Genomic DNA, 25,652 nt, shown 5'->3' on the forward strand with positions numbered 1-25,652 from the left:
ATAAAACCACATGGTATGAAAGCTTTGGAGAAACATAAAGAGTTTATGATGGAAAGCATCCCTATCCTAGATTACTTATCAACACGGAGACAGAGGATCCAGTAATTTGTGATCCTTCATGGTTATCTTAAATGCTTGAAGCAGGGTTTATTAGCAAGTTAATCATAACTTCTGGAACTAAGATTAGTTTATTTCCCAAAGTCCTCCAAGAAGTAGCCACACAAATTGGAGGACTTAATTATATGAAGCTTACTATTTGGAGCACTCTTCTAGCTTGGGACACTAGTTACCATATGGAAGCCCAGCCAGCTTACATTCTGGTCCTTATAAGTGATTTCAGTTGTAGTCCTGACTATTACTAGTACACAGGAGAAACTTATTTATCACTGGACGATCCATATGCTCTGGCACAAGAATGGTCTAATTTCATGAATAATAGGATTTATGAAGTACAAAAATAATTAGATCATGACTTCCACTTATATGGCTACACCAACAGGATAGCTATATATGGCCTAAGACCTTTAGCAAGGAGGCTTATTGGAAAAAAAGAAGATTACTAGAGATCCTAGAATAATGACAAAAAATCGTTCTCCTACATTTCTTCCTATTTCATTTTGCGTTCTATGTGGCAATTATGGAGTATTCCATGAGCATGAGCAATATGAAGATAACTATAATCCGTTAGATTATGATAACTACGCAGATACAGATTAATAGACAGACAGATATGCCAAGCAAGAGAGAGTGCTCTTCCGAACAGACAACTACGACAGATCACTATTCACCAAGACAGATCATTATTCACCAGCACACGTGAATAACTTCTAGACAAATCCAAAACAATCTAGACAGATACAGACAGATGTTCATAGGTCACTATTGTTCATTAGCATGCGTGAAAAGAGACCTGATAAATTCCGAGACAGATTACTGCTTATCAATAGTAATATTCTACAAGTTTCCACCAACAGATTAATTTGAGTTAACTTTACTAACTCAGGTTACTTTTGAAGACTTACCATAATTCATTCCATCTATAAAAAGACAGACTCCGAAGACAGAAGTAAGGTTCAAATTTTAGGTTCAATTCTCAGGTCTAAAATTTCTAGGTTCAAATTTTAGAAGTTCTAGTCCCAGAAAGAAGATAGCCCTCTCTCCCTTAGAAAGACTCTTGTAATCCTTCCTTTTTTGCAATCCTATAACCCTTCCCTTCAGACATAATCTTATAACCTTTCAGTTTCAAAGATAGATTTTACTTTGTAATCTTGTAACACCTCAAAGACAGAAGTTTTTATTCAAGTAAGATTTTACTAGTTTCTGTTTTCATATTCTATATTCCGTTTTAACCTATTTTGAATATATCTATTTTGCTATTCTCTTATTTATCATCTATTTTATCATTATTTATGCTTCCATATTACTGATGTGCTCTCTCTTGGGTATGTTTTGGTATCAAAGCCATGGATGGTAGATGTATGAGTTTTATTTTTTTGCAATTAAGAAGTTACTAGGAACTAATATTACTACATAGCCACTACTTGCTCCTTTATAGCGTTGGTCAGCCTCACACTTGTTGGTAAACCATAGTTTTGCGTTGGTTAGCCCGTTTTGTTAGCTAACGGATAGGCATTGTTTGGATGGTGCCGTAATGGAGTTTCCCGAGGAGGTGGTCCCGATAGCAAGGATATCAGTGGTTAGTAATAGTTTCACTAGTAGTTATTAATTGCTTGGAAATATAATAAATATGTTTATCAGCTCATCATCTGTTTGCTTGTTCACACTTAGGCTAGGCACACACTAATTAGAACATGGACTATGATGATATAGATTATGATGAAAGTTATAGCATAAGAGATGTAGACAATATTTGGTTAAATAGTAATATGGATTATGATGATATAAATTCAGATTCTGATAGTGATATAAATGATTATAACTATAATAATAGCACAAATAATTGGAGTACATTAATAGGAGATAAAATCAACCGATAGACTGATAAACACAATAATAGATTGTTAGAAAAGATTAATAAAAAATTATAATATTTAGAAACTGTGGAAAGATCCATAATGAACACTAAAGTAGAAAGGAAAAATGATAGTTTTTTGACCTCTTATAAAGAATGAAAGCTTTAAATTTAGAGTTAGAGAAAGAATGAGAAGAATTTGAACCTTATCATAGATCACCTTTAGCAAAAACCGTGATAGATAATTGGCATAATAGACAAAAGATTAACTTAGTAAGTACTGACATATCTATAAACATGATAGATATTAAAAATAGTAAAAAATATAGTCTAATAGAGACAATTGATAAAAAAAATGACATAGAGACACTAAAAACAACTCGGACAAATAGTAAAGAAGATAGTCACATAGTGCAAAAGAAGTTAGGAATGATAGAAGTAAAGAAAGAAAGAAGTCATATAGAAATAATGCAAGAAGAAGATGACATAGAAAAATAAGAGAATAATAATAAGAAATATGGCATAGTAATGGAAAAAACAACACGTATAGAAGCTAAATGAAAGAATCCTAGTGCTATAGAAATAATATAAAAGAACCTAGACATAATTGATAAAGACAGAGAAAAAAGAATGATAAGAAAAGGCATAGTAAAAGAGATGTTAGAAAAAATTGAAAGACAAATGATATAAAGATAGAAGTTATACGTAAGAAGTTAGATATAAAAGAAGAGATAGAGAAAGAAAGACAAATGAGTACTTTAGTAGAACTAGTCAACAAATGATGTACAAATAATAGTCCTAGAAATAATGATAGTTTAAAAGGATTTAATTCGTATAGTTTAAAAGAAGAGCTGAAGAGTGCTAGTTTTTCGTATGTTTGTTTGCTAAAAGGATTTAAATACAATTTTTTGTTTTGAAAACCAAAAAATAGTAGGTTCCATACTAGAATGTTTTCAAGATACAAAAAATATTTTTAATAATATAGTTATAACTAAATTGAAAACATTGAACCTTATAGATTTGTCCAAACTTTTCTATCTCTTAAATTAAGAAATAAAGAGCTTAACTTTATACCCTAAAAAAAAATAAAATCTCAAACTATATAAAAGATACATGAGATGAGCTCTTTCTCTTATTATTATTCACAAAAAAAGTCTACACATTAATTATTGTAAAATTTAAGGAAAAAAAATTAAACATCATTTTTTTTCCTCTAAAATGGGAGCCAAACATATAATATATAAATTATTATTCAAAAATTAATTTCAAATTCAATTTTTTGAAAATTGTTTTTATACTCTCTTAAAAAAAAAAAAAAAAAATCATCTTACTAAAAGCAGACTATTACTTCTAAAATGGCGTTAACAAGCAAATATATTCGCACGTGCGAGCCCTTGAACCGTGTTTTGGGTTCGGTCAGTCTGACACACACTGAATCAACAAAAGAGAGCCAGTCCCATTTCTTAGCGAGGGTTTACCTTTATAATTTGGGTAAGCATTAGCAAAGTTCACTACTCTCTCTCTCTATGCATCTGATCTGCCCGTCCTAGCTTTTTCCGGCACCGTGTCCGGCGAATTCTGGATCGGTTCTCCGATCAGGTAACCATTCGCGATTCTCTTCACTGTCGTACCTTCTTAGGTTCCGTTTGTTTCCCCTCAAAACATTTTCCCGGAAACCTTTTTCCCTAAGAAAGTAAATTCCCTAGTATTTTTCGCCTTATTAACCTGAATATGCGTCGTTTAGTTTTGGTAATGGTTGTATACATCGTAGATTTCTTGTGCGTATGTATATTTTAGGGTTCAGAGAGTGGGGAATCATAGATTACTGATGAATTTGAAGATTGATTAGAAAGTGAATGAAACTATATATATATATATATATAATTGATAGCTTATTCTCAGTTTAGAAAAGGAATTTCTTAAAAAAAAAAGAAGGAAAAGTATCTGCCGCTACGGCGAACTCAATTGGTGCATTTGGTGTGTGGATTGTGGAGTTAAGGTTAACTTTCTTGCTTGTTTTGTTTGGATTCGGTATTTTATAACCTTTTCTGATTTTCATCACTTCAATTAATGTCTTTCTATTTCTATTTCACTTCAATTTAGTTGACTGACTCTCAATTGTTTATGCGTAATATGTATCTATATTGTTTTATCTTTTTAGTGTTACTTATAATAATATGGGGCTTTCTATGTATACGAAAGAGGTTGCTTTGAATTTCATGTTATAATCCAGCCAGGTTAGAGTTTGACTTTAAATTGCTGATGGGTTTATTTCTATTGCATTGTAGTTCGAATGAGATGGGGACTTCACAGAATGTTGAGTTGGAGGCAGCTAAATTTTTGCAGAAACTCATTCAAGATTCTAAAGATGAGCCTGCAAAATTGGCTACAAAACTTTACGTTGTGCGTATAGTTTTCTCTTAAATAATAGTTCTTAATTGCTTTTGTTACTTTTGCTTTGTATTTCTATAATCGTGCCAATGAGCTCTAGTTCAATTGGCACTTCATCCCTCCTTAAGGATGAGGTGGAGGGTAAGTTGTCGGTTCAAGACCCATTGGGTGTGTATTACTTACCAATAAGAAAAAAATTAATGCTATTTTTTGAGATGTATTTTTATTTATTATCTTTGAGCCTTTCAGATTTTGCAACACATGAAATCGAGTGGGAAGGAGCATTCAATGCCATATCAAGTAATATCAAGGTAAGCAGTTTCCACTCATTAACATTTTTCTGGTATTTTCTCTTACATTAGATATGCACTAGTGAGGAAGAGTGATGGAGTGAGGTTCTCCTTATGTTTGGGGTTCAGTGGGTGATGCTGTATACAGTTGCCTCTCTTCTTTTCGCTTGGAGGAATTGGTTGGAGAATTATTCTTCAAATGTTTGGAATATGGTACCGGTGTGTCTTATGTGGTTAGTATGGAAGGAACGCAATGCCCAAACTTTTGAGGACATTGAGAGACCTATTGAATTGTTGAAGACATTGCTAGCTAGGACTTTGTTTGAGTGGTCTCGTATTTGGGGCCTCACGCATTGTATTTTCTTGTCTGATTTCCATATTTCTTTTAGATCTACTATTTGATTTGTTTGTATTCTTTCTTTGCCGTGTGTTTACAATTGTAAACACATTGCATTTTTGTTATCAATAAAACTTTTATTACTTATAAAAAAAAAAAAAGAGTGATTTTGATTAAAGTTGAGGTTGCAAAGAAAGTTAGAGGAAGATTTAAAATAACATTACTAGAGGTAGTAAAGAAGAAAATGTCAATGAAGGAGGTGACAAAGAGTATGGTTTTAGATAGGATAGAATGGCAAAGAAGAATATGTGACTAATCTTGATTAGTCTATTGAGGTTCCATTGTTGACCCAAAGTTTTGAGACTTGGGTTTTATTGTTGTTGTTATTGTTGTCTTCTTGTACATCTGTCTGACAATCATCTGGGTTAATAATTTTTTTTTAAAGATAGCCCATCAAACTATTTTTTTTTTTGTTATTGTTTTGTTTTGTTTTTTTGTTTTTGTTTTTGTTTTGTTTTTTGTTTTTTTTTTGGTTTTTGTTTTTGTTCTGTTCTGTTCTGTTTAGCTCAATTGAGACTCATGGTGTTTCCAATGGGGACATCCAAGGTTCAAATCCCCCATTCCCCATTGTAACTATCGAATTTATCCCCAAAAAAAAAAACTATTTTGATACGTGTGAGAGTTGTTGACTGCTGCTGTTCTTCTCATCCTCTATAAAGTTGGTGAATTTACCAAGTCTTCCTTATTCAAAAGTAAACTGAATTATTTAATATTGATTGAGTTTATTAAGGATCGATGCTCCTTGCATACCTTACTTTTATATGGTATGTAAAAGGATGACTGGCCTGATCAGTGATGCTGCAGTGCAATGTCATTTTGACTATCAATATCCTCCCATTATGATTTTGGACACTGGTATGTGTCTGGTGGATACTGAGATCTATTCGGGATTTAGATTGATTAAATAACTTTGTGAGGTTCAGATGATGGCAATTTATTCAGGTCAGCTATTTTTCTAAATGCAACCAAGTCTGTTTCTGCTGCTTTACTGTAAAAGACATTCTGCTGTATTGGATAATGAGTGCAAGCAGAACAATGCATGGAGCAGGGATTTTTTCCCATACGAACATGTTAGATCTACTGTATGGTTAGATGATTACTTTAGTCTGCGGGGATGATACGCGATAATCAACTTTAAGTAGCAGCATGATGGCACCACATATTGGGCTTTCTAACATAGAACCTGCAAACTTTTGTCTGTGATACATGTGCATATTAATGTATGTGTGTTTGTGTGTGTGTGTGTGTATTCTAAATTTGTCACTGGCTTAGTTGTTCTTAGCGCTTAACGTGTTCTTTTATTGCTAATGTGATAGTCGCTCTTTACTTTGTTCTGCATCTTTGTGGTAGCAGGTGGACACTGTAACTTGTTAACCTAAGTGCTTGATTTCTATTGGTTGACTCTTCAACGTGGATCATTTTGTTTCTTCTAACTTAATTTCCTTTTTGCTAGGGCAATGGAGACTGTTATCAATCAACATGGTCTTGACATTGAAGCCTTGAGGTTATCACGCCTTCCTTTGAGTGGTGGTAATCAAATAGGTGATTCTGCAACTGCTCAGTTTGCAGGTACATTGCTCTCAGTTAAACCGGAATTGATATTGAAAATCTCTTTCGTTGGAGTGTGTCATTTCGGATTAATCTATTAGATATGGGAATAATTTTATGCAGGTTCTTCACAGGCGGGTGGGGTTGCAAATGATTCAAAAGTAGGCTTGGCCGAAAATGAGGTCTCAAAAGTTGATCCATTTGCTTCAAACAGGCCACCTGTTGGCCCAAGCAGTACTGGACACGATTATTATCAAGGATCTTTAGCTCATAGGAGCAGTCAGTCATTTGATCATGAAAGTCCATCAAGTTTGGACTCTAGGTCTGCCAACTCACAATCACAAGAAAGGCAGCAAAAGGATGGTAAAAAAGCCACCACAAAGAGGAAGAGGGGAGAGAGCTCCTTACCTATGGAACAACATATTGACAATACTCAGCAACTTGATACTCGGAATGCTGTAGTTAATCCAAGAAAGGGGAAGATGAACAAGGTTGAACCACAAGCAAGTCTTTCAGTTAAAGGGGGTGAGCGTACTAACTTCAATATGGTTCCAAGTAGTGGCCAGATGGAACACTTTGCATCTTTGTCTGGTAGCATGAGACCAATGCTTAGAGTCAAGCAAGAGGGTCAACATACAATTGAAAGGCAGTTGGACTCATCAAACATTAGCAATTCGATGCTACGGGCCCCAAATCCAAAATTCCCTGAAGAAGTGGAAGTTTCCTCTGCTCATAATGCTTCTCAGCAAGGGGGTTCCCTACCTTCTCATGACATCAGGGGTGTATGGAATCAAAATAAAACAGGATTACCATTTGAAAAATCTCAAATTCCCAGGTTTCCTTCTAATGTTCCTGGTAATATGATGTCGGAGATTCCAACACAGCAATCAACAACTCCATCTCTTGGATCAGGTAAGGACATGGAAGATGTTTCAGCATTGACTTTGTGGATTTGAAAATTATACACCTAATTTTTATGGGCTTGAAAATCTGTAAATGTTTCAACTTTAACCAGGATCAGAGTTGGCATAACAAACTATGGACTTAACACTATTTGAACTAAAGAATCTGTTTCTGATGAGATTTATTAATTTTGGAATGCACATCAGTATTGGTCCTAATTTGATTGTGTAAAAAATTCTTTATCCTGGGGTAATGTCTTTTCTTTTGATTATTTCCTGGGTCTGAGTTATGTATGGGGTACTGCTGGAAAATTTTCAGGTGCTTTTGGCAAGGTTCACAGCGGGATGCCTGTTGCTTCTAGTTCTTATCCGGTAGTAGAACCTGGATTCTCAAGTCCAATGCAATTCAGTGGTTCCTTGGAGCATGAAGGAGGGTCAAATATGTTAGCTGATGCCAACAAGGTTGTTCAGGTACTTACATTTTATTCATTATTTTTGCTTCCACTCTTGGATAAATTACATGTGTGCTCATGCTCCTCAATTAGTCCACTTGCATTCTATTGTGTGTTCCCCCCCCCCTTCATATTTCATAGTAGACATTCTTTTCATGCTTAATCTTCTTGTAGTCTGTGGTTACATCCTGTGTAAATGGTTTAATCTTTGAGTTTTATTAATAAAACTTTTTACTTATAAAAAAAAATACTAATAAATTACTAATTATTTCAAAAGCTTAAGCTGAACTTAATCACTCAACTACAATTCTAACACTCTCCCTCACGTGTGGGTCTAAACTCCCCCTTAGTGAGTGGGGCCCAACACGTGGGGTTTTTAACATTTTAAATGGGAGGAAAAGTGAAGACACGGATTGAACTTTGGATCTCTTGCTCTGATACCATGATAAATTACTGATTGTCTCAAAAGCTTAAGCGGTTAGGAACTCGTGATTAAATTTAATTGCTTAACTACAGTTCTAACAATTACAGTAGACGAATTTGCTGCTTTAACTTTCTTCCCTGGATTTATGTGCCTTAATTGTAGTTTCTTTGCTTAAAGCCTGCAGCTAATATTTTCTAAATATCAACTTAATCCATTCTGAGATTAGTTACTATCAAAATTTTACTAGGTCACTCTGAATTGAGGTTTCCTCCTTGAGAGTTTAATGGTTTGCTGGATGCTTTGTCTTGGATTGGAACTAATACTTTTGAAGCTCTTCATTTTATGACAGTAATTGCCCCCTACCTGGCCTGAATAAAAAAGTGGATTAAAATGCTACCAATCATGGTATGGTCACTATGATTTTAGGTGGCTGATAGCTGTAAAACAGTCAATTGGGTTTGAATTCAATTGCTGCATATATGGATTCATTGAATTTTGTATATTAAATTTAGTAAACATTTCAATGAGAATACTAGAAAAGATGACTATAAAAGCTTCTTTAACTCTAAGGTGATCTCGTCTTTTTTTTTTCCTTGTGTTTTGGGTTGTCCCCCCTTGGCATCTGTTTGAAAAGGAGAAGGAAAAAGGAAACTTGTAAAAAAGGTTGACTCAGGAGCAGTTTTGATTTTGAGTGAAGTATTTTAATCTTCCTGAGATTTTCCGAAGCATGCTTCATTTGTTGGGTTTTTATAACAATTTCTATTGCCTAAATTCAGAAATTTCTGATGGTCAATGAAGATTGTATGGTTATATTGTAGTGTATTTTATGTTGTCTATGAAAATGGTCGGTTACATTGTTAAAATATTTTCTTCCCCTTCTGCCTGTGAGTTTACTATTTCAATGTACACATTTTATGGATCTGTGATTGGATTTCCTGTTTTTGTATATACATTTTCTCGTTACATCTTTCTAAATAGTGTTATATCTTGTTAGATGGATAGAAACACTCTTCATTAATTTATTTTTCCCATTTTGTGGTTACGTATGCCCATTTGCACTTGCATGAAGCAAGGAATTGGAAGTCCATATTGGCTGTCTTGTTAAATTTCAAGTGTTTCAGCTGGTTTTACAGTTTCAGACTGGTACTGATTCTTATCCCATTTCTGAAACTTTTTGAACTTCAAAGGTTTTTTTGGGTACATTGGTATACCCATATTTTGAAATGGGATGATATGAATCTAATTCTTCATGTACCAATGCTGAAATATTTTGCTTCGGTAAGCAAACTGAAATGGTTTTGCCTAAATGGTATTTATAACTTTGGTTAGAAAACCTTTTGGTTTTATTGTAAGTTGAATATTTTGTTTCCTTTTTATGTTTCCTATTATTAATTTCTTTGGGGATAAGAAATTAAATAGAAAGAAAGAGGTAAAAGATACTCCCTCTATCCCAAAATGTGTTCTACTTTCCATTTTTGGATGTCCAAAAATAAATGTCCACTTTCAAAAATTCAAAAGCATATTTATCTTCATCTTCCCATGTTAATCTTACCCATTAAGAAAACAACCAAGACACTTATTGAAAGCCGTGCCCACCTTTAGAAATTTTGATAAAGGCATTGCACTTATTCTACGATGCCAGTGAGCTGTAGCTCAAATGACACTTCTACCTTCCTTAAAAATGGCATGTAGGGTAAGGTTGTGAGTTCAAAACCCACTAGATGCTTGTGGAACTCACCAATAAAGAAAAGCATTGCACTTATTGTTCACTATTAAATTTCATGCTGTTTCAGACCAAGCTTCATTTTGGGATGGATGGTGTAGGAAAAAAAAAAATTCTGGACGGGAAGCTTTCATCCAAAAAGTACTAGTTTCTAAAATATGATTACTATTTATGTCTTCTTATTCAATTATGTTAGTGCAAACATGTCAAACTAGATGTTTTTTTAATGTAAGTTTTATGTATGTTGATTTCTTATTATGCCATCTCCTTTCATTTTAGTTGGTTTTTGTGTTGTGAGCTTTTTGATTTGGATCATGTTTGAAGTTTGTTCTGCATTTGTGTCATCTCAAATTCTGCTATTTAAAGCTTTGTGTGTATATCAACTGGCCAGCATAACATGTTGTTTTTGTCAATAGAGTGGAAGGCAAAATAGTGTTACAGAAATGAGTATGCCTAGGAGCATGGCTCCCAGAGATACAGGAAAAGCTCCACTTCCCCAGGCTCCAATGGCTTCTGGCATGCCTTTCAAGGAGCAACAGTTGAAACAGCTTAGAGCTCAGTGCCTTGTCTTTTTAGCTTTCAGGTTGGTAGCACTTCTTTAGCATCTGCAGTCATTTTTTGGTGTCGCAAAGTTTCTAATCTTTGATCAAGTCAGGTTGTTATGAGTGGTGGTTTTCTATGTGCAGAAATGGTTTGTTGCCAAAGAAACTGCATCTTGAAATTGCACTTGGAAACATCTTTCCTAAAGAAGGTAACCAATAATTAATAATTTTTCTTCTTTGGTCTTCATGCATTAACTTGGAACTAATCAGGTAGCAATATAGATGGACCTCGCAAAGAGCTTATTGATCCTAAAGGGAAAGCACAGTCTTCTAATGAGCCAAGTAGCGACCTGGATGTTATGATGCCCTTCGGAAGACTGAACACTGCTAGGGACACTGATATAATCTCTCCAGTTGCTTCATCTACTGGAAAACTCCAGGAGGCTGACACCTTTCCAAAGGACGCTGAGAGCCCAAAAATGATGGAGGAAAAAAATGGCCCAACTTCTGATCTTTCTGTAATTGCAGACGAAAGGAAACTTATTCTGGCTGGAAGAAAACCTGAGGCCGAGAGACAGACTCAGGAGATAACTTCACAGCAGCCCAATTCTTCAAATACAAGGGGTAATCCTGTGGAAGATATGGAAAATGGCCATCTGCAAGTTGGGAGGTCTAACCAAGCATCTTCTGTAATGGGCATAAATAAGCAGATGAACCCGGAGATAATTAGCTGGACTGGAATTGGAAGTCATAATGAGGTTTCTAGGGGTCCCCTACTAGGCTCTTCTCTTCCGCATGAGTTGGTGGCGGAAAGAAAAGATAGTAATCCTAGTCAGTTTCAAAATATCGGTAATAGTATTGGTTTGGGGAAACAACATGCAGATGGTCACCCTTCTTTTTCATTAAAAGAGCATTGGAAGCCTATTTCAGGAGTTGAAAATGATCATCAGACAGTAATTCCAATGAGGGATGCTAGTATGATGTCGAAACATGCATCTCAAGGTAAGAACCATGCCTCTAATCCAGACTACAAACCACTTGTTGTTGATGGCATGCTTACAGTGGCATCTTGTTTATCACAGATCAAGAAGAGGAAAATAAGTCAGTATCTACTGATTTGCCACCTTCTCCAAAGTACACCATGTCAGAGAAATGGATTATGGATCAGCAGAAAAAGAAAAATTTAGTTGAGCGAAGTTGGAAACTAAAACAGCATAAGGCAAACCAAAGGATTTCTGCTTGTTATACCAAGTTAAAGGTTTGTTACAGAACTTAATACTACAGTGCTTGGCATATTACGTCGCTGTATCATTTACCAAAAGACTGCCAAATGTGTTCATCTGATGGTTATTATGGTTTTTAATTATCCTATTTATTTATGTTTTCTTGGGGATGTGGGGTTGGAGACTAAAAGTTGCTGCTCTAGTGTCAGAATTTTTGTTTTTGTTTGTTTGTTTATTTTTGGATTGGTAAGTTTAACATGCAACTGGTGGTCCTAGAGCTATGACCTCACCATCCACCTTGCTCTTACTAGGCAAGAAGGTGCCATCTGTGATAGAGCTTGTTGGCTTGCTCTGTATCAGAACTTTGTTATTTTTTATTATTTTATTTTTGGTTTGTTTGTTTGTTTGTTTGTTTGTTTTTTTTTTTTTTTTGGTTTTGTTTTGTCATTCTATAATATTGGATCATGGGCGATAGTACAGAGAAGGGAACCGACCATTGTCTATTCAAAATGGAGGTGATAAGTAATCCCTCTTGAATACGGCCCCTGTTTAGTGTCAAACTTCTGTTCAGTATTTTAAAAGGGTTTCCGACTTTTAGAAGACGGTGGATATATACACTTTTCAAAATTGAATGATGCTGATTTATTGGTTAAATTGATCCCTATGGATAAGAGTTTCACTGAGGAAGGAACGTTATAGAAACTCATGAAATGATGATTCTTTCTTGGTTACTTCTGAAAAGATGCCTCTGTTTTTCCCCCCGGTCTTCAAAATAATATTTAAGTTGATATTATAATTGTCATTATTGTTGCGAACATGGGACCTGTAGAGGATCTAAAATTTATCAATTGGGGTTCATACTGTTAGTTTTAGGCTTCCTTTATCTCAGTGTGAGCAGCCTTTTTGAAGTGATGGGTTTCAGGCTTGTAGGCAATGTTTGATGCAATGTTACCTTAGGAATTACCTGATTAATTGAGCTTTTGCTGAGAGGAAGGATTAACCTTTTTTGAAGAAATGGCATGCTTGACCTTGGTCTACCTTTTAAATGAGATTTGTATATGATTACCTGCTTGTAGGAAAGGGAAGGGGCTGAGAGTTGAAATGTGAATTTTTCAAATGATGAAAATCTTCATCCAAGGGGCTTCCATGATATTGTCTTAATTCACATACTGTACAATACTCATATAGGCAGGATGCATTGGAAAATGCTTTGTTTGTAGGTCTATTTCTGTAAAGACCTATGATGTTGCATGTGTCATGTGTTACTTATGATGCAGGAAAATGTGAGCTCATCTGAAGATATATCTGCAAAAACCAAAAGTGTCATAGAATTGAAGAAACTTCAACTACTGGATCTTCAACGGCGCCTCAGAAGGCAATGGATATTCCTTATTTTACTTCAAATTTTTAGTTATACTCTTTTTCATTTTGACACTAAATTTCTTTTGTTTTGTGCAGTGATTTTTTGAATGATTTCTTTAAACCAATTACAAGTGAAATGGATCGCCTGAAATCATACAAGAAACATAAACATGGTAGGAGGATAAGACAAATTGAGAAGTTTGAGCAGAAAATGAAGGAAGAGCGACAGAAGAGAATTCGTGAGAGGCAGAAGGAGTTCTTCAGTGAGATAGAAGTTCACAAGTATGTATTTTCTCCATCCAGTTCAGACCGTTAAGTATTCTCATTCTATCTTTTCAATGTATTTTTTTTTTCATGTGTTTCTCAGTAGTGATTCACTTTTGAGCACAATGATTATGCTTATTGACTTACTTGATAACCTGAACTTTAGGGAAAGACTGGATGATGCGTTCAAAACTAAGAGGGAACGCTGGAAGGGTTTTAATAAGTATGTGAAAGAGTTCCACAAAAGGAAGGAACGTATTCATCGAGAAAAAATTGACAGAATCCAGCGTGAGAAGATTAATCTATTAAAGATCAATGACGTGGAGGGATATCTGCGAATGGTGCAGGTCTGATTTGTCTTACGAGATTTTTTACTGTGATAACAGTGGTATGGTTCTTTCATTCTTCTTGCATAACATTTGATAATTGTATTAGGATGCCAAATCAGATCGTGTTAAGCAACTTCTCAAGGAGACAGAGAAATATCTTCAAAAGCTTGGATCCAAGCTACAGGAGGCAAAGGCTATGTCAACACACTTTGAGCATGATATGGATGAGACAGGAGCTGTGGGTGTCATTGAGAAGAGTGAGAGTATTTTTGAAAATGAAGATGAAAGTGATCAGGCAAAGGCAAGTGTGTTCTTTGTTCACTTTATTGAATTTATATTAAATTAATCTTTACTAATTTTTGTTTTTGTATGTTTGCTGTGCAGCACTATATGGAAAGCAATGAGAAGTACTATATGATGGCTCATAGGTATTAGTATTGTTAGATATATAATGCTTTGCACTATCACTAGCTTAATATTTGATTTTATCAGTTGGGAATCTTCCTTCAGTACTGGCTGAAGGCAGCCTTCAGTCTCCTCTTCATTTTTCCTTTTGTCTTAATGAAATCTGGATGACTTGAGGCCACTGATTTAGCAATTTCTTTTCTTAATTAATTTTTAGTTTTATGCTCTTAGCAAAAATCTGATAATGAATGTTGGTTGTTGCAGTATAAAAGAGAACATCGCTGAGCAGCCATGTTGCCTAAAGGGTGGAACACTCAGGGAGTAAGTTGAATGTGCATTTATTTGAATTTCTCTAATTATCAATGTATCTTATGTTGGCTTTTTTGGTAATTTTTTTAAAGGATGGTTGTTTCCTGTCATTTTTATTTGATATTATACACTTTTAGTGATTAATTGACTGGTATTATCCACTTTATCTTGTCAATGTGTGAGGACAAGTATGCTCTTTGCTGTCTTTCTTGGGTTTGAATTCTTAATGACTGCAGTTTTTGACTTTCAGGTATCAAATGAATGGCCTAAGGTGGTTGGTTTCACTATACAACAACCATTTAAACGGAATTCTGGCTGACGAAATGGGCCTTGGTAAAACCGTCCAGGTATGGCTTGCTTCTGAATCTGTCATATTCTGGCAGGAGTCTATATTCTAGTTTCTTGTTACACAGCCTCATTTTTTTTTATGTTAACAATTTAACTTTTGGGTTCGTAGGTTATTTCTCTAATTTGTTACCTTATGGAAACCAAAAACGATAGAGGGCCCTTTCTTGTGGTTGTGCCGTCTTCGGTTCTACCTGGATGGGAGTCAGAAATTAACTTCTGGGCCCCTGATATACTCAAAATTGTCTATTCTGGGCCTCCAGAGGAGCGGCGGAAACTATTTAAGTAATTACTTTTGAACACTGAACACTGACTGGTGTTTTTCCTTTTACCCTTGGTTTTTTGTTTTTGTTTTCTGGTTTTTTTTTTTTTGTTTTTCACTTTATTTGATCTTTTGTTGTGCTATATGTCGGCTCAGCTGTTCCTTCATATTGTAGGGAAAAAATTGTTCATCAGAAATTTAATGTCCTTTTGACAACATATGAGTATCTGATGAATAAGCATGATAGGCCGAAACTAAGTAAATTACACTGGCATTACATTATAATTGATGAAGGCCATCGCATAAAAAATGCTTCTTGTAAATTGAATGCGGACTTGAAGCACTATCAGAGTTCACACAGATTGCTGTTAACTGGAACTCCACTACAGGTAAGAGGCTATTCTTTTTCATGCCTTTCTTTAATTTATTATTCTTACTCTTATTTGTGTAATAATATAAGAAACATGCTCTATCTTCTTATCTTCTTTTTTATGTAGAACAATCTTGAGGAATTGTGGGCACTGCTTAATTTCTTGTTGCCTAATATTTTTAATTCATCTGAGGATTTTTCTCAATGGTTCAACAAACCGTTTCAGAGTAATGGTGATAATTCGGCTGATGAAGTAAGCATGAACTTGTTCTGTTATTAAGACATTGATGTTATTCTCTCTATTTTTAAAATTATAGTGTCATAACTCATTAATCTCTAAAAACTATAATTGCTGATGATGCATTGTGACTAGGCCTTGCTATCCGAGGAGGAGAATCTTTTGATCATAAACAGGCTTCATCAAGTTCTACGGCCATTTGTACTTCGGAGGCTGAAACACAAGGTGTTTAATACGATACTTTGTGCTCAGTAATCATATTTACCTCTTAGGAAGTTCTCTAAGCATGTATTGATGCATTTGGGTTCATTCTTGTTACTGAAATAGTGCAGTGTGTCTCTGTGGCTCTAGTAGTCCTGATTCTTGTAATGTAGTTTTACATCTCAGTGGAAATAACTTCTCAGTGAACAGCATAACATATGCACACATGTTTATGTATGCATATCTATATGTTTAGTTGTATGTATGTATGTGTGTGTATATATATTGCTTTTGGATTTATGGTTGGGACTGTTTCCTTCAGTGTCCTTCTCAATGTAATGCATTCCCCCAAAGATCTTTGTGGGTAGACCTTTTAACAAAAGCATTTTGCCATATCTAGGACACTGACATAAACGTGTAAAAAAAAAAAAGCAGTGGTACTAGTTTTCAGTTTGTTCTGTTCTGATGTCTGTGGAGTCAGACCCAAACACTGTTAAGTCTTGTTTACTATTATCTTTGTAACATTTTGTGATGGTATGATGATATGGTTGTTCAAAATTGATATATTAATTTGCCATATGATAGTGATCAATGTTATGATCTTCTTGATCAGTTAATATGAGTTATATTTCCAATTATAACTGGGCTTATTAGAATGTTTTTACCGTTTTCACTTAAAACTTATTACATATAAGGGCTTAGGAAATAATTTTGAATAGTGTTTCCTTTTTTCGCTTTTTAGCCGTTAATTTAAAATTATTTGGTTAGGCCATTCTCATTTGGTAATGTTCTTGTGTCCTGAAATATGTGTTTTGGTAGGTTGAAAATCAACTACCTGAAAAGATTGAGAGACTTATAAGATGTGAGGCTTCTGCGTATCAGAAGCTTTTGATGAAGAGGGTGGAAGACAATCTTGGTTCTATTGGAGCCTCAAAGGTTTCCTTTTATAGTGCATTATATTCTCAATTCACTTCTTTCCATTTTCCCCACCCCATTTTCATGTTGATTAAGAAACTCTTATTGACTAATTATTTTTAGGTTACTATAATTATGTACTCAACTTTGAAGGCTCAAATTTTTCAGGCTCGATCTGTGCACAACTCTGTTATGGAGCACCGTAATATATGCAATCACCCGTATCTTAGCCAGCTTCATGCAGAGGAGGCAATGCTCTTTACTAATCCATTGAAGTTCTGGCTTGTTCTCAGAAAGAATGAGGGAAGGGTGAAGAATAAAGTTCAAGAAATGGCATTTTTTGCCAATCTTTGTCTGCACTTCCCTTTCCTTCATTCTAAGAGGCCAACCAAGGGTTGAAGCCCTTAAATTTTATTCTCTATTGTTTGCCTACATTGGTTTGGCCATAACGTTAGCTTTCCTTTTGTAGGTTGATAGTTGGATACCCAAGCATTATCTGCCACCGATTATTAGATTATGTGGGAAGCTTGAGATGCTAGATCGGTTACTACCCAAACTAAAAGCAACAGATCATCGGGTATGATATCTTAAAAATGTTTCTTGCTATATAAATTATAGTAGCTGGGAGAATTTGATGTTTGATGAATTTTTATAATTGCTTTAAGGGATTGCAGTTTATATCTTACTACTGTTATTTTTAAAAGTTCAATAACCATTTTATATATGCTTCATGAGGCTCTTTCATCATTCTTTTGCTGTGAATTCCCCCCAGCCCCCCTCTTAAGCTCATTCTCAATATTCAGGATCATTTATATTTATGATGGTTAACTTTAAGGAGTGTTGACTTGCATTTCTTGCCTCAGCATCAGTAATTTAGGCCTTTTGTGCTGTGAAATATATGCTTATAGATTGTTCTATTACGTTCTTTTTAAACCAGTCAATTTGCATTTGCTGTATTAAGTGCACGCTTGGTTTCCTTTTATCTATAGAGTACTTTCTCTTTTTATTACAGTTGCTTATAAGTATTTTAAATTTTGAATAAGATATTGTGCTAGAAATCAATGCTTTGGGATTTATGGCTCTGCCTGGAACTTGTAACATTGCAGGTTCTTTTCTTTTCCACAATGACTAGGCTGCTTGATGTTATGGAGGAGTATCTCCATGGGAAGCAATATCGGTACCTTAGGTTGGATGGGCATACATCTGGGGGTGATCGTGGTGCCCTTATAGACAAGTTCAACCAACAAGATTCACCCTTTTTTATATTTCTACTCAGGTAATATATGATGTTGGAACCTGTGAGAGCCTGCGTTTGACAGACCTCACTTGCAGGCCTCATGCCTGATTCAGTATGACTGAAGCTTCTGATAGCAATTATGGCTTAGATGATTATCAGTTGCCTCTAGAGTTGAGCCACCTATATTTATATAACAACAATAACAAAGCCTGACTCCCAAAACTTTGGGGGAGCCGCCTAAATATTCTTTCTATAAAATTTTGTTATTTTATACTTGTTTCACTCTTACTGTACCACTGATGAACAGTGTCACCAATAATGAATTTGAATTACATAAAAAGCTCTGATGTGCTTGCATGTGTTGGTAGCTTGTGCATGTTTATATCGTCGCTGACATTAATTGTGTGGTTTTAGCATTCGAGCTGGTGGTGTTGGAGTAAATCTTCAAGCTGCTGATACAGTGATCATATTCGACACCGACTGGAATCCACAGGCAACATATAAATACTGTTAATTGATTTATTTTGTTGAGATGGTACTGTATAGTGGTGATTCTAAAGCTGGTTACTTAGTCATTTATTTATGATTTTGATATGTTGTTAGGTTGATCTGCAAGCACAGGCAAGGGCTCATAGGATTGGCCAGAAGAGAGAGGTGCTTGTTCTTCGATTTGAAACTGTAAGTAGTTTTCCCATTGTGTTATGTCGTTGAACTAGGAAATTTTTCAAGAAAGAACCAAAACTTGTTTTTTGTTTGTTTTTGTTTTGGTTTTCTTTGGATGGGCCTGAGTGGTGGTAAGGGAGAGATCCGGATCACCAACTTTTGCCTCGTAAGGCATTGTCTCCTATCATTGTGCTACTCTTGATGTTAAACTTCTTTTCTCTATCTTGAGCTATATATTTAAAGTTGTAGAGGCTGGATGCTTAACTGCATGAGACTGTATTTTTTTTATAAAAGCATGAGTTCGGATTAGCTATTTGCTGAAACTCTTATTTTCTATTTGCTGAAAGTTCAAAAGTTCAGTTATACCCAGAAAATGTGAGGCTTTATAAAGCTGTACATCAACAAATAAGCTTAAGGAAAGATGCTAAATGCACTATTACTAGTCTTTACATATTCAATTTCTGGATAAGTGATGAATGCCTTACTGAAATATAAATCTCTCATGACACAGTTAGGGTTAAAGACCCTTCCCCAAGTCATTAGCATGAATTCAACGAAGTTTTTATTCGCCCGTCTTAAACTTTACCCATAGGAGTACAGTAGCGTGCTTATATAGTCTACTAGGGACTAAACCCTAATCCTAATTGATTTGGGACAGAGCTCATTTACTGAACTTGAAATAAACTTGGCTCGAGGAAATTACTTAAAATACTAAGGTGGAGGTGTGAGGGTGTGACAGACTCTGTTGAGATCTTAATGGCAGTGGGAAGTTTGATACTCGGTCCTTTTATCAAAAGATTTGAAATGCAGCTCCTTCCACTTTCCCTTGGAAGAGAATTTGGAAAGTTAAGGTTCCTAAAATGGTGGCTTTTTTTATGTGGACAGCAGCCCATGATCAGATTCTAACTTTGGATAATCTTATGCTTCGTGGTTGCCTTTTGGCGAATCGTTGTTTGTGCTGTAACAATGCGGAATTTGTGGGTCACCTGTTACTTTTTTGTCCGATAGCTCATTCTTTATGGATGTATATGATTCGGTCGTTTGGGATTGAATGGGTCATGCCAGGTTCAGTTGTGGACTTAATATTTTGCTGGTATCATTGGCTTGGGAAGCATAGCTCTGATATTTGGGATTTGGTTCCAGGTTGTTTAATGTGGATTATTTGGACTAAACGGAATAGGCGGTCTTTTGAGGATGAGGGAAAAACTGTGGTTCAGTTATTAGAGTATTGCCAGCGGACCCTCTTTGATTGGTCTCAATGTTGGGGTTATTCGGATAGTTCTACCCTTTTGAATTTTCTTTCATCTGTTAGAATAGATTAGGGGATGCTTTTGTCTTTTTGTTTCTTCTTTTCCTTTGTTTACTACCATGGACTCTTTGTGTTTCTCTTGTTTTTCTTTTATCAATAATATTCTCTTCTTACTTATCAAAAAAAAAACTAAGTAATAACCTAATTAGCTAATAAGGCCTAAATTAAAATCCAATGAACCCAATACTTAAAATGCAATTGACTTCTAATATAAAATAAAATTGTCTTTGCGCTCTTTACATCACTCTCCACTGGTTGGAGAAAACTTGGTCTTGAGTTTTGAAGTGTTAAGGATAAGCTCTTGCACAAATCCTTGAAACATCTTTGGCAGCACTAAGAACAAAGAAGCTTTCTGGTCCAACTCGTAACAGTAAATTTCCACCTCATGCGTCGTGGAGGGTTGATTAATATCCTATGAAGCACAAGTGCAGATTCAGGTTTGGGTGCGGGTGCGGGACTTGGTAATTTTTGAAAAAGTAGGGTGCGGGTGCGGCGGGATACGTTTACTAATAAATTATTAAATATATTTTTATTTACAAATTATTAAATATATTTTCATATAATGGTAAACATATACCAATTTAAGAGCAATAATAACTATAAATAATTCAGTAATTTCAATTTAAGTTGTTTAATTTACAAATAATTTGACAAATATATAATAAGTTAATAACTAAATAAGGAATCAACTCATTTTATTTTATTTTAGTTTTTAACATGTATTTTGGCTGATTTCGGTCGGTTTCGGCGGATCGGAAAACGAAAAAAAAAAAAAGACTGGCGAATCAGCTCGTTGAGTGTGAATTGGCGTGTTGCTGAGTGTCGGGTGTGGGTGCGGCGGCCTTAGAGCTGCACCCGTGCTTTCTTGTTAGTATCAGATACATTAAACTCATTGTTCAGAACATATGCACTGTCTAATTCTTTGCTCTCTTGTTGAGCTTTCTCTTGATCAAGCAATGAGAAATCTTCCTTCTCAGTGATAAGTAATATTCCTGACTCTTCAAAAGATTGTATTAAGTCTGCTACACATGGTTCAAGTATTCTAATTCACTGTTTAGACTTGTGGTTTGTTCTTCTTGCTACTCTATTGTTTTGGTAACTATTTTGGCACTTGTACTTCTATTTGAGCACTAGGTTTTGAGATTCTTGATGTTTCTTCATCTCTAATGTCTCGTTTCCAACATTATTGTCTCCTGTGTGTGAAGTTGTTTCCTTAATCCATTTCTTGATGACCATCAAATGTAGTTGCCTCCAATATCACCATTGTGCACCCGAATAATAAGTCTCAATAAAGAACTGTGACAAGAACTTGTGCTTGCTAACTAGCATGCAAGTTATTATTGGAACTCTTTGGACATATGCGGCCATGTGGGTCTAGATGGTCTTGAAGTGGGTGAAGGGTCTGCAACGACTTGAAGACCTAAGGAAAGTAAGTGTGTCCACACATCATAATAGAGAGGCATGGCTCAATTTGAAATCATAAAGCTTAACCAGAATGAGAAATTGGTCTTCATTTTTTTTACTTAAAAAAAAAAAACTTGGAAAGCTTGACCAAAACAACATCAATCTTACTTATATTTTACATTCCTTGTTTTTAATTTAACTTAGAAATTAAAACAAAACACAAGTGTACAACATTATAATGGGTGTAAAATCCAACATGCAGTCAACCTTGACTTGGATAGGGACATGGCGGCACTGCATGTCGGCAGTTGTGGTGGCACGACCAGGTCCTGGTGTTGATGAGGTGAGTCTCCAATGTGATTGGACAGTACTCGCTTACTGAATCCATTCATAAACCTAGAACCTGGTAAACTTAGTAACAAAAGCGTCACAACATCCAAAGGTCGCCTTAGGGTTCTTAAGTAGGGGGCAAGGAGGAGGTAGTGAATGTGAGATTGGCTGATCAGCTAAATTTTGGTACTTCATGTGCTGGAATGATGATGTCGCAGTTGTGGTTTAGTACACAAGGAGAAGAGGACAAGGTCAGCGGCAATGAAGTGATCTCTCTGGTATGGGCTTTGCAGCAGTTAGGGATCCAAATCCCGATGGCATCATTTGCGATGGAGTGGCAGTGTTCACTTGGACTGTGGGTCATCCCAAATTGAGGTGGCATCGCTGATCTTGGTGGCCTCTAGTTAATCAAGGCGGTCTTGGTGTTTGTGTGTGACTTGCAATGGGCTAGGCAGCAGAACATCGATTCCTTTTTTGTTTTAAATAAATGATTGATTGTGTGGTTTCAAGTTTTGGATGGGTGGGTTCACAGTTGCAGTGATTGAAAATTTTGATGGGGTTGGGTTCAAAAGTTGCTTGCAAAAATATTGGTTCTGAGTTTAGGAATAGATTGAATTTTGCTCTAATACCAAAATTGATGCAAGGAAATGAACTCTTAAGGACTTAGCAATTTTTAAAAATTCTTTTGCAGGAAACAAATAGGAAAAACCTAAAAATCAACACCAAGCAGGAATATAAAACCTAGAAATTAACATTTAGAGTTGTCTCGAATCAAAACCAAGCCAGTGGCATAAATTTTTTAATTATCCATCATAAACTCTCTCAATTTTAGTACAATAGTGTGCTTGTATAGGCTATTACCTTTAGGACTAAACCATAATCCTAATCGACTTGGGCCAAAACACAATTATTGAGATTTGAAGATAACCTAAAAAATCTATGAAATAAAATAAAATAATAATAACCTAATTAGATGATAAGATCTAAAATAAAATTTAATGGACCAATAGTAAAAATATGAAATAAAACTAGATTAAAATATAGGGAAAGTAAAATGTAGGGGTCAAATGTTGCAATTGAAAGTTTTGTGGACTAAATTGTAATACAGTCAAACCACAAAGTTTGTGAACTCTTCTTTGTGCTTCCTGCATCACTTTCTTGTTGCAGTAGAACCTCTAGCCTTACATCATTGAGCACTTTTACATCTGTTGATACACTTTTTATGCTGCACGTGATGGTCGTCTTTTGGATTATAAATTTATTCATTGTTTTGGGGATTTGTGGAATATACTTTTTCTTGTAACTACTATTGTTGTTACTCTTTGTTAGGAGGCTAGGTAGTACATAATTTTGGGCACGGCCTGTGGATACTATCATCATAAACAGTCCTGATGAGATCTCTAGGACACTGTAGTACTAAATTATATATATATATATATATAATTTGAATGACCCAATCTAGCCAATTAATCATTTACTTTTTTCTTCGAGAGCCTTGTAACTTGACTGGCACTTCCTGGTGTTTCCAACTGAGACATCCACAGTTCAAATGCCCCCCGCCCTTTTTCCCCTTGGCCAAGGTGGAGTGTTGTCCTGGACAAATGAATATTTTGTTCTCATACTGGCATGCAGATTCCTGCATTGCTCATATTTTAAAATTTTTCTTTGCCCTAGGGTTTTTTTTTTCCCCTCATTTGAACTTTCTACTCCTAATGGCCCAAAAAAAAAAAAAAAAAATTGGAAATATTCTGATTGCAAAAGTTTTTATCTATTCCAAACTTATATTACCTCCTTGTTGAATATCTTTGGCCCTTCTTCCCCCTTTCCTATAAGTGGATAATTTGTCTGTAAAGTTACACCTGCATCGCTTGTTACTTGAAGTATCTGAATATGGAAAAACAGTTAATGATCTGATTATTTTTTACCCGAGAGACTTTTAATTTTGAACTCCATAGCCATCACTGGATTCTAATAATTTCTTGGTTATTCTGTTATGTATTTCTGTGCATTTGTGAGTGGGAAAGGAAACAGAACTGCAGTATAAGCCTGGGTGGATGGCAAATAATTTCTGTTTTCATTTAATTGGCTATATTATTATTATTATTATTATTTTTGTTTTGAAAATGGGATGATATGGATTGTGGAACTAAATACTATGTTAGAAAGGAGATATGAAGTTTTCAATGCTAGAATAATACATAAAATATGGTTTCTTCTAACTTTTTCTACATTTAGGTCCCTGAATTTGCAAGTTTCTTTTAGGATTTGCTATTTTTTCCCAACATATTGTTTGCTAAATTATCTTGAAAAACCACTTTTTCTGTATTTAGGTCCAAACTGTTGAAGAACAAGTCAGAGCTGCAGCTGAGCACAAACTGGGAGTTGCTAATCAAAGCATCACGGCTGGTTTCTTTGACAATAATACAAGGTAATTTGGACATTTTTATGCTGAAGTTTGCCGTATAGCTTTCTGAGCAGTTTGAATTTGTTCATGACAATTTTTTTTTATCATAGTGCTGAGGATCGAAGGGAATACTTGGAGTCCCTCCTGCGGGAGTGCAAGAAAGAGGAAGCTGCACCTGTGTTAGATGATGATGCCCTAAATGATCTAATAGCCCGCAGGTAAATCTTTTTTGCTGTTTAGTGTTATTCTCTGTCTGCACTTGATTTTGATGTAACTTGTTACTGATGATGAGACAGTGTGGCTCTTAGGAGCTGTTATTTCTGCATTACCATCTATCTGGAACATGTCTATCATGGTTGAAAATGACAGTTAGGTGGTTGTGGCTGGAATTGCTTTTGATAAGGGTTCTTGATAGATGAATGTATCTTTCCCATTATTTAGTTACCCTCTTCAAAAGAAGAACACTTATACCTATGCACTGCTGGTATTTCACCATTGTATTCCATCCTAGGATGATATACCTTTAAATCACAAGCCACTAGGGTCTATTATGGAAATAGCTTGCACATCAACTTAGTTTGGAAGCTTGGCAAGTGTAACAGAGTATTATGTTGGATTTGAATTTTAATGGGCTTAATAAGTTCTGTATGCTGTGTTTTTGCGTAATGGATTTGACTCTTCTGTCCTGCTTTTTTTTCTTTTTATTTTTTTGAGAAATAATTACAACATGCTGCTAACCCCGCAGCTCGAACCCTTTTTCCCCTAAAACGCCAAGCACTTTGTGCATGAGGAGGTGCCAATTCAGCTACAAGGCCTTTGGCCTGCTTTTGAAATTATAATAGCTATCCATTGAAATTTGTTCTAACTGTTACCCCCCCCCCCCCCTTCTCTCTCTCTCTCTCTCTCTCTCTCTCCTTACATCAATAAAATCCTAGTCCCTGTGAATGATTTAACATTATCTTGTATTGGCAGCGAGTCAGAGATTGATGTATTTGAATCTGTTGACAAACAAAGGCGGGAACAAGAGATGGTACGCACATATGCATTTGCATTAAGGCTGTCTGTGTCTTTGATTTTGAATTGCATATGAATGCTTGGATATTAGAATGGCTGCCTGTCTAATGTAGTGACTTACTAGAACTTCTAAATTTCTGCAGGCAACATGGAAGAAGTTGACATGTGGACAGGGGATGGATGTTTTGGATCCTGTACCTTTGCCGCCTTCTCGCCTTGTAACAGATGATGACTTGAAAGATTTTTATGAAGCAATGAAGGTATATGAAGTGCCAAAGGCTGGGGAAGTATCTAATATGGGGGTAAAGCGGAAAAGTGAGTATCTTGGGGGCCTTGATACTCAACATTATGGAAGAGGCAAACGGGCAAGAGAGGTTTGTTGGTTGTTTGATATGCATTATTTGAGCATGTGCTCCTTGCAGTTTCC

The 25,652-nt window shown here is 35.5% G+C and overlaps 1 protein-coding gene across 1 annotated transcript in view; it reads left to right on the forward strand.

Moving 5' to 3' along the window:
- The first annotated feature begins 3,396 nt into the window (after positions 1 to 3,396).
- The window catches only part of LOC126689180 (chromatin structure-remodeling complex protein SYD), a 29,854-nt gene continuing 7,598 nt past the window's right edge, over positions 3,397 to 25,652 (forward strand). The window contains 31 exon segments of the mRNA XM_050384257.1: positions 3,397 to 3,571; positions 4,261 to 4,375; positions 4,613 to 4,674; positions 6,504 to 6,619; positions 6,722 to 7,510; positions 7,820 to 7,971; positions 10,516 to 10,682; positions 10,786 to 10,850; positions 10,924 to 11,693; positions 11,696 to 11,899; positions 13,142 to 13,239; positions 13,323 to 13,508; positions 13,657 to 13,837; positions 13,926 to 14,120; positions 14,204 to 14,247; positions 14,489 to 14,545; positions 14,784 to 14,880; positions 14,991 to 15,163; positions 15,316 to 15,529; positions 15,638 to 15,763; positions 15,884 to 15,973; positions 16,769 to 16,885; positions 17,033 to 17,113; positions 17,334 to 17,441; positions 17,971 to 18,140; positions 18,516 to 18,594; positions 18,705 to 18,779; positions 24,138 to 24,235; positions 24,322 to 24,429; positions 25,184 to 25,241; positions 25,369 to 25,599. Coding sequence (XP_050240214.1) covers positions 4,271 to 4,375; positions 4,613 to 4,674; positions 6,504 to 6,619; positions 6,722 to 7,510; positions 7,820 to 7,971; positions 10,516 to 10,682; positions 10,786 to 10,850; positions 10,924 to 11,693; positions 11,696 to 11,899; positions 13,142 to 13,239; positions 13,323 to 13,508; positions 13,657 to 13,837; positions 13,926 to 14,120; positions 14,204 to 14,247; positions 14,489 to 14,545; positions 14,784 to 14,880; positions 14,991 to 15,163; positions 15,316 to 15,529; positions 15,638 to 15,763; positions 15,884 to 15,973; positions 16,769 to 16,885; positions 17,033 to 17,113; positions 17,334 to 17,441; positions 17,971 to 18,140; positions 18,516 to 18,594; positions 18,705 to 18,779; positions 24,138 to 24,235; positions 24,322 to 24,429; positions 25,184 to 25,241; positions 25,369 to 25,599 — 5,016 coding nt within the window. The 5' untranslated portion in view covers positions 3,397 to 3,571; positions 4,261 to 4,270.

Source organism: Quercus robur, chromosome 6 (genome assembly GCF_932294415.1).
Source record: "Quercus robur chromosome 6, dhQueRobu3.1, whole genome shotgun sequence".
Lineage (NCBI taxonomy): Eukaryota > Viridiplantae > Streptophyta > Magnoliopsida > Fagales > Fagaceae > Quercus > Quercus robur.